The 17,538-nt window shown below is 46.6% G+C and overlaps 2 protein-coding genes across 14 annotated transcripts in view; one reads left to right on the forward strand and one right to left on the reverse strand.

The window, feature by feature from the left end:
* The window catches only part of LOC110477512 (uncharacterized), a 71,735-nt gene extending 58,524 nt beyond the window's left edge, over positions 1–13,211 (reverse strand). For all 11 annotated transcript variants that reach the window (XR_013339678.1, XR_013339677.1, XR_013339674.1 and 8 more), the window contains exons 1-2: positions 13,047–13,211; positions 11,827–11,932 (exon numbers count right to left, since the gene is read on the reverse strand). The gene's annotated coding sequence lies outside the window, so the exon portion shown is untranslated. The remainder of the gene's footprint in view (positions 1–11,826; positions 11,933–13,046) is intronic.
* A 59-nt stretch (positions 13,212–13,270) lies between these two features.
* Positions 13,271–17,538, forward strand: part of RALGAPA2 (Ral GTPase activating protein catalytic subunit alpha 2) — a 94,487-nt gene continuing 90,219 nt past the window's right edge. For all 3 annotated transcript variants that reach the window (XM_021543322.3, XM_077782009.1, XM_077782010.1), the window contains exon 1: positions 13,271–13,437. In XM_021543322.3, coding sequence (XP_021398997.2) covers positions 13,332–13,437 — 106 coding nt within the window. In that variant the 5' untranslated portion in view covers positions 13,271–13,331. The remainder of the gene's footprint in view (positions 13,438–17,538) is intronic.

Below are 17,538 nucleotides of genomic sequence, written 5' to 3' on the forward strand. Positions count from 1 at the left end.
AGGACAGTGGCCGCAGGCAAGCTGCTCTGATTGGTCCTGTCAACCCCCAGAGTCTCCCTCAGGATCCCAGCACCACACAGGTTCCTCCCCTGTACTGGGTGTTGCAGCAGGCATAGCTGGAGACATGCCAGCAAGTCCTGGGAGAACCCAGAAGTCCCTTAAATTTAGCCTATTTTGCCATCTCCAAAATAGGCATTTTTGGAGATGGCAAATGCAACAGGAAATAAACTTGGCACTGTTTTGGAGATCTTGCAGGATGCGGTTTCCCAGCATCCCTGGGGATCATCGACCCCTGCCACTTGATTTACACTGGATAAAAACAGTTTGTCCCCATCACCAGTACACTATTGCCTGGACAGCACACCGGTAAGTCCTGCTGTACCCCAGAAATGCACTCCTTCCTTCACCACGCTCTGCAAATATTTCCCACCACAGGCCAGGGAAAGTGGAGGAGAGGAGTGGCTGGGTCAGAAGCTGGAGAGCTTCTGCTGTGAGCACCAGCAGTGCTAGATGCACAGAAACCAAAACAGATCCCCAGGGAGGAAAGGGGAAACACGAGGCAAGACAGTTTCTGAACAATCCACAGGGAACATCTGAGCTAAAGCAAACACACAAACTTACTGACTATATCCACCAGCACGAAATAATGTAGGAGGAGGAGATGTTCACTCCTACAGCTTTCTTTTTCAGTCCCGAGAAAACAACGCTACATTTTTAACACGGAAAAGGTGCTTGAAATCCTGCCGCAGCTCCTGTGGGAGGCCAAGTGTCCATCCAGCTGCATTTCAGGGACGAGTGACTGCTCCCTGAGAAGCTTTATTTCCTGGTCCACATTGCCACCTCGTGGCTTTCCTCCGACTTCCAGAAGAGGCTGCAGGAATCAGAGCTGCACACGGGAAGTTGTTTGGAAATACTTCCATTTGTTCCATCACAACCTGCAGACGCAGAATGACCAGGCTCTGAAATAACACTAGTTATGGTTAAGAGCGCAGCCTTGGCAGCTTTAATTCCACAGCGATGTTTTCCTCGGTTCCAGTTTGTATTGTCTGACATTATGGTAGGAGATAGAATCAGGCAAGTAAAGAATTTTACATAGAAAAATTATAAATAATTAATTAAACCCCTCAGCAACTGCATCTTCTGCATTTCTCCTGTTCCTCTGCTAATTCCTGGGGAAGTTAAACAGTCATGCTAGTTGCATAATTACTTGTTTGCAGAGGAGGTTGACACTGGTTTACAGAGTACTGACAACCATGTAATTCCTCTGTAGCTACATGGTAATTATTGCACTATTATAGAGTAATTAAACATGCAAATAAGCATTAAACCAAGGGGTCTGTATGGTTGCTGCCAACAACCACAGGACAGAAAATCAATAGTAAATCAAATTATAGTGTATTACAGCGGTTCCAGCTACAGCAAGTAGTTAAAGAGCATCATCTTTTACACTGCAAGCCTTTGTAGCTTTTCTGGCTGTACAAGTGTCCAGCCTAATGACCCAGGAGAGATCTAATTTTGCAAGTTCTCTGTGTGGGTTAATAATTTTGCCATCCCATTATGCCTTTCCTTTTCCTGAAAATGGGAACAAATCCATCACTGATTTTGAGACTGGTACAAACCCTCCAGAGAAGAGTTCTCTGGAGCTGTGTAACACATGAGCCTGGCTTGGCCCCAGTTGGCTTCTTTAATAGATAAATCTGAATATGAACATACCCCTGTCCAGCTGTAAGCTTGCTGCCCTCAACACAAAGTTCTTTGCTGCATGTCAAGGCCAAAATTTTCACAACATCCCTCAAGCCTGGGCTACAACGAGGCCTTGGACCGTGTGCAGGGGTAGAACCTGATAAACTCAAATCTCAGGTTCATTTTTGCCCAGAGATTCTCCTCCTGCCTTTTTTACTTTTGTGAATGTTTGAGCACAACCTACCCCTAAAATTAGAGGGGTATGTATGAAAGAGAGATCACAACACACACTGGGACAGAGAAACTTCCCCAAGTAAATAAGTTGTATTTTTACTCCAAGTTTGCACCTGAGCCTGTGAGCCAAGCAGGCTCAGAAGGACCTACACTTTTAACATGCTTTCCTAGGAATGGCTCCTGCAGGCGCTGCAGTCCCGACGGGAGTTGCAGGGATCTCTTCCCTGTCATGCTTATTGAAAGGAATATCTGCCTCAAAATAGCAAGTCTCTAAATTTAGCCAGCAACTTACAGAGCAGAAGCATCTCTTCCATACCCTGGCTGTGAAGAGTTGACATAGCCTATGCAAGTAGGCTCTTCCACTAGTCCAAAATGCACAAAACCAGACTTGAGGCAAGCTGGCATGAGCTGCGGCCACTGCATTTTCTGTAACTACTTGACACACATGCCACACTTTTCCAGCCGTGGCTCTTAATGTTTGACAAATAAATACCATAAACCATTTACACCTAGGGCAAAAATACTGCAGTTTCCATCTTCTCTTGTCCCCTCCAGTGGGCCCTTTGCAGGGCTCAATCTGCTGCAATCCAGAGGAAGCTCTGCCTCCATACCAGGGGAACCTGGATCAGGGCCCAACGTAAAGCCAGGAATTAATGAAATCCATTTCCCTTGCACTTGCCTACAATGAGCTGTTCCTCACAACAGTTGCCCCTCCTGATGCTATGCTGCCATTGCCAAGGCACAGGCACTTGGTTAAACCTTGTTCAGAAACCCTAGCACAATTTTAGATATTTATACATATTCATTCCCAGTGACCCGTTGAAACAGACACATTTATTTTGACCATAGACAGATTTTGAGATGCTTACCAAGGCTCTTCTGATCCTTGGTTGCCTTACTCTGTTTCCAAACACAGAAATCCTGCCTGGTTTAAAAGCGGGCTCTTACTTAATGCATGTATTTATTGAAGCTGCAACCATAATCACAGCCACCGTTACCCTTCCCTTGCTCTGCCCCCTCACTTAGCAACCAGTCCGAGTGCTGCCAGAATTATTCTTGGCCTGCCAAGGAAACTATTTCTGTCCCCTGAATTTCATTTCCTAGCAGAGTTTAATTTATATTTGGATGCTTTCTGGTTGTCATGAAAACCCTCCTTCCCCTGCTAATGACAAGGTATGCTGCAGCCTCCTGCTTCTACTCTGCAGATACCAGCTTCTACCTCCAAACTTGGGACTGCAGCCATGGCTTGCTGAGGATCACTCACTTGTCAGCATATGTGCCAAAAATAACACCTTTTTCGATTTCATCCATTGGTATCTCAGAGGAGACATCTCAGGAGAAAGGAGTTTTCCTGCCTCTACACTGAGGACAAATCCATGCAGCTGGAGCTCCCTACAGAGGGAGCAGGCTCTCCATCCCATCAAAGCCAGGGATGTGAGTGGAAATCCCACCTTTCAGATAAGCACACAGCATCTATCACCAAACTTACCTGTGTGGCAGCACATTTCTTCCTCTCTCAGGATTTTTCATAGAGGTGCACAGAGAGAAATTGAAGAGAAAACAATTTCTATTTCTGCTCCTTGCTTTTCTCATGTGGAATGTGTTTGGAGAATTGTTTGCCTGGAGTGAGTGCTTGATTGGATTCTGGTGAGGATTGCTTGAGCCTGATGGCCAATCCAATCCACCTGTGTCTGGACTCTCAAGAGAAGGTCACAAATTGTGTTAGAGTTAGAGTGAGAGAAAGTAGTATGTAGTTTTAGTATCTTCCTTTATATAGTATATTAATGTATTTTAGTATAGTTATAATAAAGAAATCATTCAGCCTTCTGAATTGAGTCAGACATTGTCATTTCCTCCCACTGGGTTCGCCTGCATTTACAACATACCTGCAGACCCTCGCCAGCTCCATCAGGATAGCTTGCTCTTTGTGTACTAAATAGAATTCATGTCTTGGGCTACACATTCCCTCACTCAGCACCACTGGCATGGGGCACACCTGAAGATGGGAAATAACTTTCCCACACTGCTAGCGTATTGGCCAAGTAGTGATGGAAACAAGAGCTTTGTGCCAAGGGACTTGGAGGGGGTCAGACTATTGCATTGCTCCTCCCAGGGCATCCTGCTCCAGCCTATACTGGTTCTTGTGGACACCCACAAGAAAGGAGGGAGCTCCTGAAGTCAGGTAGGTATTTTACCTCTCATAACGCCAGCACAGGTCCCCTGAGTCAGAGCAGTACTGCAGGGATGTCCTGCACCCTGCAGATGCCCATGAGGTCCACCTGTATCCTGCTCTTCACATCTCATGGTGGGTCACCCCCAGGAAAAGACCAGGCCTTGCCAGTGGCATCACCGGTGATGGCAAACAGGTGCCAAAGGGATTTATAGCTTTCCAGCTGCCAAGACAAAGGAAACACCTCTGTAACGCGAGCCCAGCACACGCCACGCACAAGTGCTTGCAGCCAGCAGCACCGGGGGTACACAGGCATGTGGCATGACCTGCTTTTACAGGTCTTTACCTGCTTTTTATACCAAAGCAGCTCCTGAGGACCTGCTTCCAGCACCCCAGGCTTCTCTACTGCTCTTTTGTGCCTTAGGGCCCTTCAGCGCACACCAACCCCAGCCCTGGGTTTTGCCCCTCTGCCTCCTCTCCAGGTAACGAGGAATGCTGGCAAAGCCAAGGCAGAGCAGCCAGAGAGCTGCAGACTTTTCTCCTCAAATATCGCTTTCCCTACACGGGGTGCAGCTGGGCAGTGCATGCAAATAATTTTCCAAACACTGAACTGGAACTGTGGATATGAATCATGCTTTTCATACAGAAAATTGAAAATGAAATAGTGCCTAGAACTGCAGCTATTACATGGTACATTATCTTGGAGGGCTTTGGTGTAATTTAGATAAAACACCGTATCTCTGATTTCAGAAATGTCAACATCATTCTAAATGTACATGTGTTTTTCCATCTGTTTCCTGTGAAGACTTAGAACTCCACGAGCCTCCCTCTCTCATTCTCTCCATTTTCTTTTTAAATTGGCAAATGAGTATTCCATCTTTCAAAATTTCAGGTACATTGTTATATGTGGGAAAAGTACATGTTCAGAAATGGCCCTGAATGGCTCCATTATGGATCTCATCAGCTGTGACACGCTTTCTGAAATAAAATCTATGTATTTGGATGAAACAGAAAAAATTAATACCAGAACAAGGATGAACTGTTTTACTTCCCTCCTGTGTTCCTCATATTCACGTTACACTTCGTACCTAGTGCTCTGTACCTTTTCTTCAAACCTCCTTCAAAGAGGAAAACACACAAACTGCAATACAGAACATTCCATTCAAGCATACAAATCCCCCTTTTTTTGGTGGCCCAGGTTATCTGCAGAGGCTGTGCAGGCTCCATCCTTGGACAGATTCCAAATGCCAACCAGGCACCGCCCTGAGCTCCCTACTCTGGGTGTCCCTGCCTGAGCTGATCCCCAGAGGCACCTGCTGGCACCAACCACTGTGTGGGCTCCTGTTTCATTGTAAGTTCATTGGAAAATGTGTACAATCAACATTAATTTTATCTGGTTCTTGCCATCTCCAACGTCTGATCAGGTTTCAAGAGTGTCTTACACACTCCTGCTAATTGTCCTCCAATGGCTTCACATTGTTCTCCTGGGAGAGGGGCAAAACAGGCTTGGCACAAAAAAACAAAGGGATGTGCCTCCTGCAAATGCCAGAAAGACAAGAATGAGGAAGGGAGAGTCAGGCAAGGAGGCTTTGCTGTCGTGGCTGCTGTACTTCCAGCACCACCAGGTTTGGCTCTGCTTGCCTTTACCTGAATCAGCAGCTGGACAAAAGGAACAGGGATTTTGCCCCAAGCACATTTATATTGTAATTTAATTCTCAGCAGCCCCTCCTTTCCCTACCTGGGAGCTGGAGCACACAGCCTAAGCTGCAGGAAATCCCCACAAACTGTGCAGGAGGGTCATGGCAGACTCTTATCCTGGTTAAAATGCCCTGGGAGTGGGTAAAGGTGCAGATCCCCACCACATGGCTGTTTGCAGTGACACCTGAGTACCCCAAGTACTTGCAGCTGTCCACTACTCTCAACAGTATACGACATGAATAAATAAAGACATTTTTAATTAGATTAAGGCTGATCAAGAATACATAATGAATTTCCATTCTTCTTTTTTACAAAGCCGAACATTTTGTGAGATGAATGCCATCGCCATCTAAGCCTTCAGCTTAGGCTTCAGCAACGCCTTACATTAAGCCTTGCCACTTGCCACTTCCAAAGTGCCATGGACAGTTCTGGGCACGGAGGCCACTGCTGCCAGCTCTGGGCACCTTTGCTCACCGCTCCTGCACACACACATGGAATCAACCCAGGGAATGCTTATAGGCATGCAAGTCTGAAGCTTCAATTTACAAGTTTATTAAGTGTCCCTGCAAAGATCAGTTTTTTCAGTTGGAGCCCTAATTAGCAATGAATTCTCATTATTTTTCACTGAAATCTCAAAGCAGCTTTGGCACATTCTCTTTGTTCTCTTGAAAACAGGGAAGTGGAGAAGAGTAAGGAAGATAAAGACACAGATGATGATATACTGGGGGGGTGTTTTCTCCTTGAGCCATTCTTCCACTTTAATATATTTTGCAGCAATTTTCCTTATTATTTAAGATTTGAAGAAATAAATAAGCACTAACACCACTGTTGGCTGCCCTCCCTACCCTTCCCAGAAGAACATGTCCCTAGGATAAGGTGCACCCTGTGATGAGGTCAGCTCTTTGTTCTGTGCTCAGGCAAAGGCTCCATCAATGTCCAGAGGCATTTTTCAAGTGCAGGGGCACGAATCCAAACCATGGCCATGAGAAAAGGCCTGAGGAACAGCCAAGCACTCCCTGACTGCAGCGCAGCAGCTCTGACAGGGAAATGTCAATCGGGAGAGAGCTTTGCCAAAGCTTTCATTAGCACTGATGAGGTCAGGGCCTGGAGCAGGCAGCTGGTACTGGCACTGTTTCCTGGCAGCTCCAAGGATTGGCTCAGGCTCAGGCAGAGGTGGCTCCGAAGGTGATGGGCTCTCAGAGGCTGCCTGAGCAATCCCCCTAGATTTACTGCACTGTGCTAGTCAGGCCCTCACTCTCATTCCTCCAGAGATCCAAATGCAAAGTATCAAGCAAATATAAATCTAGTTTTTCCTTGGGTTTGAGTCTTTTCGTGGCCCAAGTGCTTTGGAAGGGCCACAGTAGGAAAACAATCAGTCCCAGTAAATTTAATCACTCATTTTAGTGCAGCTAATAAACAAACAATGGAACATGGACATCAATTTTCCCCACAGAAGAACAGTGCAGCACCTGTGGCATCTCTCCTTCATCCAACCTGCAAAGCATTCACTCCTGGCTGGAGTCATGTGGCAGCACAGGGACACTGCCTCCTGGCAGGGCACTGAGGAACATAGGTACAGAAAAAATGGGTGCCCTGTGCCCATCCTGGTGACAAGCAGAACTCAGAACTGGGGGAATGGAGTTGGGCTGTTGGACCGTGCTGGTGTCTGCTCCAAATCCAGAGATGTTTTGCGCTCTTGGCAAATTCTGATTTTTTTTTGCCAAAGGGATGGATAATCATCACATTGTTTCCACAGTCATTCTACAAATTATTTTGATAATAAGGGACCTCCTGTGACATTAAGTACATTTTAATTGCAACATTGTCTGTAATGCATATATCTAAGTGCAAATAATTATTTTATCATATTTTGTCTGTAGGACTGTTAGATTTATCAGATATTATCTTCTGACTCAGTGGTACAGGTTAATTAAAATTTCTCTTTTAATACTGTTTCAAAGCTAACCACATAATTTCATCTCAACACCAGCTGTGATGGTAAAAAATTATTTTTTATGTTTTGTCATGCTTGTCCATGGAGGAAAACCCAAGCTGTTTCTGCAGCCTGTAATTACTGCACTGCTTTCTGCAGTTGTTCATTTGCAAAGGAAGAAAAGAAGGAAGAATATGTGGAACATCAGTGGCCAATGGTTGCTTTGTGTGTTACTGGTTCATTTTGAAGGATTTTTTGTTCTCCTTCTCATGTACAAAAAACATTTGAGATCTTCTCTTCAGAAGGAGAATTGAAGATACCAAACAGCCTGGTCTGTCAGAATAAACTGCACTCTGGGCTAAGAGAATCAGAGTGGTGATTCTGGGTGTTAACAAAGCCCAGCTTAAGTGCAATCCCAGTCAGCTGCTTACTTCCTCATTTATTTTTCCTCTGAGTGATAAAGACCCAACACATGATGAGAGAAAAATGAAAGTATGAACATAATGTTCAGTCAAAGCAAAAAAGAGTTCAGGTTAAATACATAGCAATATAAATCCAAGAAAGCCGAGGAGGGGACAAAAGGAAAACAAAGACTCTTTCTGCAGGTGGCAGGACTCTTCCTCTGTAACTTGCAGGAACAAGTGACCCTTATTTCACGCTCTGAGCATCATTTGCTAGGACCAGAAGTGTTTCTGTAAGTCTGCCCAGCAGCATCTCAGCGCTGTTTCAGACCCCACACACTGTGCCCATGTGTTCAGAGCCAGCCCTGGGGACACAGCCAGCAAGGACAGGGTTAACAGCATCCCCAAAGGAGGGGAACAGGGCTCTGCCTTACCAGGCCAGAGGATCGCTGCCAGGAGGAAATTGCTGCTGCAGCTCCACTGAGATCACAAGTGACCTTTCCTCTTGGAAAGGAGTGAAGTAAACAACACTTATCTCGGATTTAATGCAGTTGAGACAAGGAGCACTTTATCTCTGTTCTTTCCCACAAGGAGTAGGGAAGCACAGGGATGATTTTCCTGTTTTTACCACATAAGCCATCTCTTAGCCCAGTCTCAAGTTGAGCTGAAACATTTCCTCATGGAAAGATCTCGGTTGCAGCAGTAGGTTATGGGCTTGCACAATGTACCACAAACTTCTTTGAGCAGTTCAACCTTTGGCAAAGGCACTCTGAGCTCTCCTTAGTGGCTTAATATTTTTACTCCATGTAATTTTGACATCCTCCATACTGTTTCCTTTAGGAAGGTATCAGGGGACATGCAAACCCTGTTCTTTCTATTTTGGAATTTTTTTCCATCAAGAGACATAAATCCTTCCCTTTTCCCCTCTACACAGTTGGAGATTCTGGCAGAAGGAAACCTGACAGGGTTTTTTGACAGTGGATTTCTCCTGTCTCTCATTTTTACTATAAGAATGACATCTGACTTCCTCATATGCTGCAATGGGTGGAAATTTTCCACCAGGTTTTTCCTAAATAAAACTCCACAAGCCAATCGACATTGAGAACTCCTTTGGGTGCCTAATGAGAAGGGCTGGAGTAGACCCACAGTGAGGGTTAAATGGATGAGGATCTTTTGCTAACTCCAAAGCTTTGCAGAAATTGATCAACGGAAAGCAAATTGCAGGATCCAGACTTAGAGGAAATCAGGCATTTAGCAGAAATTCAGCACTTACTGTGTGGTTTGAGCCTGAAGCAGAGCTTTGCAGGAGCAGGGGTCCATGGCTGAATACCCTACAGGAACACTGCTAGGAAAATAATTCCTCAAACCCAGAGCCCACAGAAAAAGTCTTTTCCACACACTTAGTCATAGCAGGGCAGAGAGGGCAGTGTCTCATTTCCTTATGCAGCATGCTGGCACAGCACCAAAGCTCTGCCAAGCCCCTGTACCTAAGCCAGGAAGCATTCAGGGAGATGATTCCAAAAGCCAGGGAAATCTCAGGAAAACAGGAAGCTGGACAAGACAAACGCAGATCTGAACCAATGTGGTTAATCAAACGTTCTCCCCTTATTCGAGATAAGATGGTAGTTTATATAAGCTTCTACACAGTTTACAAAAACAAAGACACTCTGATTGGCACATTAACATTATTTACCTTTTCCTTAAGGTGGTCAGACTTTTCACACCGCAGCTCTACTCTAATTCATGCTCGGATAGCTCGTTACTTTGTAGTTACCTTAACATAATTTCTGTCTGTGCCACAACTGAATTCTCACTGCATCAAAGGCTTCGAGGTCCCATCAAGGCCGCTTATTGGGTAGCTCAAACCTCATTCCAAACATAAATCATGACCTCTGTCTCTCAGAAATTCTGCAACAGATTCCAATGCAGGGATAAGCAGCTCGGGCGCCTTAATGGATGTGTTGGACCAAGGATATGCAAGGGGACACAAAACCAACTTTCGAAACACGATTTGAAGCATTTGGTTTGAAGGACAGTAAGTCAGTACTGGCATTCCACGCTAAAGAAACCATTACCTCACCTGTAGGTTGCTCAGGAGGCAAGTCTCCTGTGTTTACTTTTCCCCTGTCTTTTTTCCTAGGCTCAGTATAAAGTGTTATATTGGCATAAGCAAGCAGAGAAGTTCTGTAATTTAATCTCTGCCATTAAAATTTCAGGCTCCACGGGGAAAGAAACCTTACCTGTTCATCAGGTCCAGCAAAATTCAGGTGGCAGCTGGTGTTACATTTCCACAAACTCCACAGCACCAGGCTGCTTTCAGGATGGGGAGAGGAAGGAAGGGCATGAGGCATACAATTCAGGGAGAGCATGCTGGCCCGTGGTGCAAGTGCATATTAATAATTTAAGCCATTCTATTTTGGACTGGGAATGTGCTGCCCCTCACCTGTACTGCTTAAAGCAATGCCTGAAATAGAAACTCCCGTAGCAGCAGCCCAGAGGGCAGTGCCAGCAGCCTGGTGGGGTGGGCACTGCAGGGACAGCCTTTGCAAGGTCAGCCCTTCCCTTTGGTGAGTGAGTCTTGGCTGAGCTGCGACACTCCAGAACTTTCCCTCAGACTGACTGGATGCTGGTCTTCCCCCCGTGGGCCCAGCCAGGCAGGCAGGGTCCTGCATGAGGAGAGATTTTCCCAAGGAATACTGGACCCCTGCTCAACGCTGCCGTGCCAGTGCTGGTATTGTCACCTCCTTCAGGACACCACATAGTGCTGGGGCCCTTAACAATTCAGTTCTGCCACAAGTGATTACTGCTCTGTTGCCTGAAGTGACTGCTTTATATAGATTTCACCTCAGATCCTGAAAGCAGAATGACCAAATCTCTTTCAGGAAATTATTCTACCTTAAGCACTGGCTTTTGGAAATGCATCATCTGACTTTCTGGGAAATTGAAAATGCTATATTGGTGGAAAACACAAGTCACAGGACTTCACAAGAGGTTCTCCTGCACAGGTTGAAGTCACTGCTGTAGGTTTACTGGCATTCTCTGGCTTGTGCTGTCCTATGCCAGCTACTAAGTGAATAATTTGAAAAGTTGTATTTGACGATGTTTGAACTCAAAGGGAGAGCAAGGACTGTCCTAGAGCACTGTGATTCCAGGCATGGCATCTCTGTTCCCTGGAGCTTTTCACAGGCAGAATTTCTGGCACACCTCAAACCACTGAGTGCCTAAAGTTATGCAGTTTGGTGCTAAGCACCATAGCGATGCCCTGCTTATCACACAAGTTATCAGACATCAGAACAGCTGTATCACCACAATTCCTGAATCTGCAATGGCTCCTTTTTAACAAAGCAGAACATGACAAAAACGTGGAACCATCAGAAACTGCTAGAAGAGACAAACTGGAAGCTGCTAGTTTTGTCAATCAATTAAAAGGGAAGGAATAAAAATAAACAAGAATAAGCCAAGACTTTAGCCGTGTGCTTCCTCAGCCAACTGCAGAAATTGATTTGTTCCAATGGAAGGGGAGAGCCAGAACAGCCCAGTTCACTCTCCTCAGGAAGCTGTTGATGCTGAAATCATACCGCATGACCCAAAATTTGAGACAATTGCTGGAGAATGAAAACTGCTTCAGAAAGAGATGGTGTGTCAAGGTGTGATGGGAAGGGTATGCAACAGGAATTACCCATGATGGGGTGTGTAACAGGAATTACCTGTGATGTGCAACACGAATTACTGTAAGCCTGAGCCGGGCTCCAAGGCAAGAGATGATGTGACAGCAGCAAATTTTCTGTGACTGACTCCAAGCATTCAGCCTTTCTGTGTAACAAAAAGGATTAATCAGTTTTTTTCATTTTCAATGCTGTGCGTCATCACTACCCATCTTCCTGACTCCAACAAGTGATTTCTCACTTCTTACCACAGGATTTGGTGGCATAGCCAGCCCTTGGTCTGCCCCTTCAAGAATCCAGCTGTCTGCAGAGAGGGAGAGCTGTGCCATGCTCAAAAACAGGGTGTGCAGGAGCACTGCCTCCTCCAACCGGCTTCTTTATTTATGTATTTATTTGTCCACTGCAACTTCCATGTAGAGCCCTTCCCTGCTCCTGCATGCATGGGGCCATCCCAGGGCTGGAGGAGCTGGGACTGCCCTGTCCCCAGTGGGATGTGTTTAAGGCTTGTTGACATGTTGCTCTGGTGACCTCAGGCCTCTGCAGCAGAAAAGATGGTTGAGAGGGCTCAGAGGAAGTGAGATGCGGCAGTGCTGCGTTTTCTGCTTCTAACAATAGTAATTCTGGTGACATTTTATTTTATACACCGATTCACGGCTGAAAAACAATTTCTATGTGATGTTTTAGATTATTTTTAAGACATTTTGTTAAAAACTAAGACGCATAAAAGCAAGCCATTTCCCTGAAACTCCTTGTGTTCTTTTTTAGGACCACAGCCTGCTTTGAAACTTACTAGGATTTACTTTTTTTACCCAGGAATTTTACTGGGAGCATCTGAGGGCCTTTAACTGAAACCCTGCTAGCTACTGCTTCTGGGATGGATTGTGCTTTTGTTGTGTAACTATGAGCATGTTCTTTTCCCTTCCTTGTGTGTAAAGACAGCACCGATTATTTATATACTTTTATATACTTACAGTGCAAGTGACTATTCAAAACCTGAATGCTTTCCAATGGAGATATGCACTGAATATTGGGGAGAATTTCTTCCCTGTGAGGGTGGGGAGGCCGTGGCACAGGATGCCCAGAGAAGCTGTGGCTGCCCCTGGATCCCTGGAAGTGCCCAAGGCCAGGCTGAACGGGGGTTGGAGCGCCCTGGCATAGTGGAAGTTGCCCCTGCCCATGGCAGGGGTGACACTGGAAGGGCTTTAAGGTCCTTCCCACCCAAACCTGTGGTTCAGTGATTCCATTGCAAATCAACGGCCTACCTAAGAGCCAGCTCGCTACGGCGCTTCCATTCCAGCTAGCCAGCCCGGAGCTCCCCGGGACTCCCCGCTGCGCATGGCGGGGGATGCCGGAGCCACGCAAGGCCCGCGGGGCCCGGCCGGAGCCGTCCCGGCCCGGGGGCTCCCGGCAGCCGCCGCCGTGACGTCACGCCGCGCCGCGGTGACGTCAGGAGCGGGGCGGACGGCAGCTCCCGGCGCGCCCCGCGCAGAACGGGGGCGGGAGCGGCGGCGTGCTGAGCTCGCCCGGTGCTGCGCCTCGTCGCCGGCATGTTCTCTAGGAAGAGTCACGCCGACGTCAGGAAATCCACGCAGAAGGCGCTGGACCCCAAGCGGGACGTGCTGACCCGCCTGAAGCACCTCCGCGCGCTGCTGGGTGAGTGGGGCGTGGGCGCGGGGGCGCCCGGTTCCAGGGCCCTGAGCCGCTCGTGGGGTGCCCGGGCAGAGCCGCGGCCGGGTGCAGTGTCCGCGGAGAGACCAGCGATCCCGGGGTAGCAGTTCTTCGTGCTGTGGGCAGAGAGCCTCCCGACGCAGAGCCGGGCTCCCGAGCGGCTACCCGGCCTCTCGCCGCCGCAGAGGCAGCCCCGGTGCGCGTCCTCCGTGGGGCGCCGCAGCAGAAAGTTTGGGGTGCCCGGGGAAACTCGCGTGTGCCGTGTCCCGGGGCTCGCGTTGGCCTGCCTGCCAAACCCCGGGGAAATGCGCAGCCCGGGTCAGCTTCGGAGAGGCGCTCGCAGAAACTCTGCGCTTGTCAATAACATCAACGCGGGGCTCTTTGTTGGATGTTTAAACTCTGAAAGAAGTCACAGTCTGGCGTTTTGTGGTGACTCCACGTTTGGGGCAAGGCTGGACGTGTCTAGGGGCGCCTTGCGGGTGGCGGCCTCCACCCTTATCATCGTGGAAAGCCGCTGATGAATTTCAGCTGTGAGCTGCGGTTCCGGGAGGCTTTAGGTGGCCTCTGTTCGCTGTTAAATACAGCAGGAGCTGACGGGAAGAGGCTGTGCCCGGTCAGTGCTTTACGGGCCCCTGCTGGTTTCCAGGTGATGCCGGTTTGTTGCAAGTGCGAGCGATCATCGCCGATGTGCCGCACTTGTCATCTGCCACACTTAAAGAGTTGACTGGGAGCAGCCGCTTGGGGGACAGAGTGTTGGGTACACCTGGCCTGGTGTCACGCTGTTGCGTTGGCGACTTCTTAAAGGTGTTTCAGGTGAAGGTTCTTGCAGAGCCGGAGGACTGGCAGGGGCTGTGATGTGTCCAGCTGCCTGGCGGGTCAGTGCAGGCACTCTCCGAGCGGCTCTGGGTATGTTCCCGACGTGTCTGCTCTTGGCAGCACCAGTGTAAACATGAGAGGTAGCACGGGAGTGGCTTCTGAAAGATGCTCTCTTGATATATGCCCTCGCCAGGTGTCTTCGGTGGTACTGTTCAGCACTGAAAAAAACTCCATACGTGGGAGTTGGAAAAAGAAAACTCCAGCGTGTAAAGCTTTTGGTATAAAGGCTCAAAAGTAGTTGGATTTCCTTTTTTTCCTTCTCCCCAGATGCATCTCTCCTTGCCCTGGCCATGAGTAGGAATGTGTGTGTCTGTTACTCCAACTGCTTCCCTCAGCCCACAGTGCCACACGTTCTCCAAATAGCTGTTCCTGCTCTCCTGTTTCCTTGGGAGATGCCAACTCCTCTTCCTTTGTTATTTTAAATCACAGGAATTTAATTGTAAACAAAATGTCAGTTACTCTTCTGTTGATCCCACTGGTGCAGGAGGATGCAGATCAGAGGGAGGATGATCATAGGGAAGGGATGAGCAAAAGGAATGTTTGTTTCCATAAATAAGGGCTCATGTGAACTTTGGATTGCTTCATGTCCATTAGTGGCACCTATGTAAGTTTGTCCAGTGCCCAAAGTGAAAGAAAAAATTCCACTTAAGTTGGTGTTGGCTATGACATCTCTCAAGCTTCCAATGGCCTTTAGGATCTGAGTTCCAGCTCTGGGCAGTGCTCTGTCCACATGGCAGGACAAAATGCTACCCAGACCAACAACAGGACTTAAAAGTGAGTGTTCAGGCGTGTTTGAGAAATATCCAGAACATTTTCCTTATTTCTTTGTTGCTATGGAGATGGAATCATGGACAGAACTTCTGTAAAGTTAGTAATGTTCTAAATACAGTTTGTGGAAGTGCCAGTAACGTGGCCTTTTTTTTTTTAATATAGACTTAAAAAGTAGCGGCCTGACAATAGTGGTGGAGATGTACAGATTGGGCTCTTCCCCAGTGCCTGGCCATAAATTAAGCCTCTGCTCTTTCCCAGAGTGGTTTCTGTGGGACTTTTGCGGGACAAAAATGGATTGCTATGCCTTAAGAATTTTTTCCTCTGGATCTTCTTGGGTAAAAATATCCTTTTTATATTGAAACTTTTCTTTCAGTAGTGTTTTCTTCTTGGGTACAGAAGTGCTGCTGCTAACAGATGTAGGATGCTGCTTTGTCCAGTGCTTTCAGTCTTTTCTCTGTTGAGCAGTGGGAAACTGCTGTGGGAGACACAGAGTTAAGACTAAATGTGAAATCTGTAAGGTTGCCAAGTGCAATCCTTAACTGTTGCCTTTAAAACATACCTGTTAGGAAAGCCCATGCTTTCCATGGGGCTGCCTTGATCAGAGGTGGGATAACAAAGGGGACTAGTGGGGTTTCGGTTCTGGCACTGCTTGGCCTCATGGTTCTGTACAGCTGCAGGACCAATACTGGCTGGGTAGAAACTTTCATGTACAGATAGGGGATGTGTGCAGACTTCCTACTGGATTCAGGGTTGAGATTGTTCCATAGAGCCTGTGTGACATTTGAGGTGTTAACATTATTTTGGAAGTTGTTCCAGTTGCAGGGGTGTTCTGGTAATGGGCTGTTTCATGCTGACATACTTTTTTTGAAGATAAGAAAGAATTGTACATTATTTCTGGGGTGAGGCTGGTCATAAAAGTTTATCATTAACCAGGGTGTGTCTGCAAAATTCTCTTCATCTAATTTTTCAAGTACTTGAGCATAAAGAGAGCTTTAAGAAAATAGCATAAAGTGACTCTGGAAGTTCATGAAATTAAGGGATGATTTCTAACAGGTGACTGTGATAAAATCTGGCAGTTAAACAGGAAAATAAAAGGCACGTCCATGTGCTAAGGACAGGCTTAGTATCCCCTCTGGGTTTTTTTGTTTTAGTATGATTAAGAGCAATGAGAGTGTGTCTATGGACTCAGGCTCTTACTAAGTGGTACCCGAGTATTACCCTAATTTTTAAATTGAATAGTAAGGTGAGTCAATGTGGCTGACAGTTATCCAGTGAGCCAACATTTCCTATTTATAGAGAAGAAATAGGGTGTGACCCTCATGAGTGTCTCACTCTTTCCTGTATGTTGCTGTAGCAGCTACTGTCAGGTGTTAGCTAGACTTGTGAGCTTGTCCTGTATGGGAATGGGGGAAATGACTCAGGTTTGGGATGCCTGCTGGTGCTCTCCCGAGGGGTGAGTGCTGGGTGCCTGCATGCAGCTGTAGTAACCTGGGAACTGTCTGGGAGTAAATATAAAAATAAAATTCCTGTAGTTCAGCCCCAAATTCCTGTAGTTCAGCCCCAAGCTTGCTGCCTTGTTTCCTCACGTGCTTCTAACTACTCCTTCAGTCAGTGCATTTCCCCAAAGTCAGGTTTTTATTTTGTTATCTCAAGTGATAAATGGTGCAGGAAACTTTCTCCAATGTTTTTTTCCATGTAAGAAGCAGGAATGAGCTGTACCCTGCTGTAAGTTAAACACTTCTCTGAGAAAGGGCTGTGGCTGTAGGGATGCAGCTCAAATCACACTCACCCGTGAGTCACCACGGAGATGCCACATTTTAAAAAATTGAGTATTTGCTTTCTTGGTGAGGCAGTTCCTTTCTCTTCCCTTTGCAATTTAGAGGGAAAGTTTCCTTTTTGTTTAGATTTTAATGACCTCATTCCCTCATATGAAATCCCTGTAAATGAAAGCCTTGTTTTCCCCGGAGTTGTGTTTAACAGGATGCATTCATGGACAGAAATAATGACACTTAGCTTGCAAATTCAGACTAGTAGTTTGCAGGAAACAAATATCATGTTAAAGAGTTTCCCCTGCTCTAATTGTTTCCATAGTACAAGCAGCCAAGCAGAGCCTTACTGCTGGAAAGGTACTAATTTAAATAAAAATCAGGTTGCCCAGGCCTAAAGTTATTATTTCTTGCATAGCTGTGGGATATTATTGAGCTTTCTTGCTGGAATCAGCTTTATTTTGGGTAACAAATGTGTTTCTTGCAAGGTGAAGCTTCAATGAGGAGACGTGATATTAATTTCAGCCCTTCACCCTCTTCTGGGGGGAAGTGACACAACTTTCCTTGACCAAATCAGTTGCAGTAAAGACCAAAGGGAGGAAATTAATGTGTGTTTAGCAAGTGTCAGGCTTAGAAAACAGTGAACTTTTTTCCGTGTACAAAATAAACTTAT

This window comes from Lonchura striata, chromosome 3 (assembly GCF_046129695.1).
Source record: "Lonchura striata isolate bLonStr1 chromosome 3, bLonStr1.mat, whole genome shotgun sequence".
Classification (NCBI taxonomy): Eukaryota; Metazoa; Chordata; class Aves; order Passeriformes; family Estrildidae; genus Lonchura; species Lonchura striata.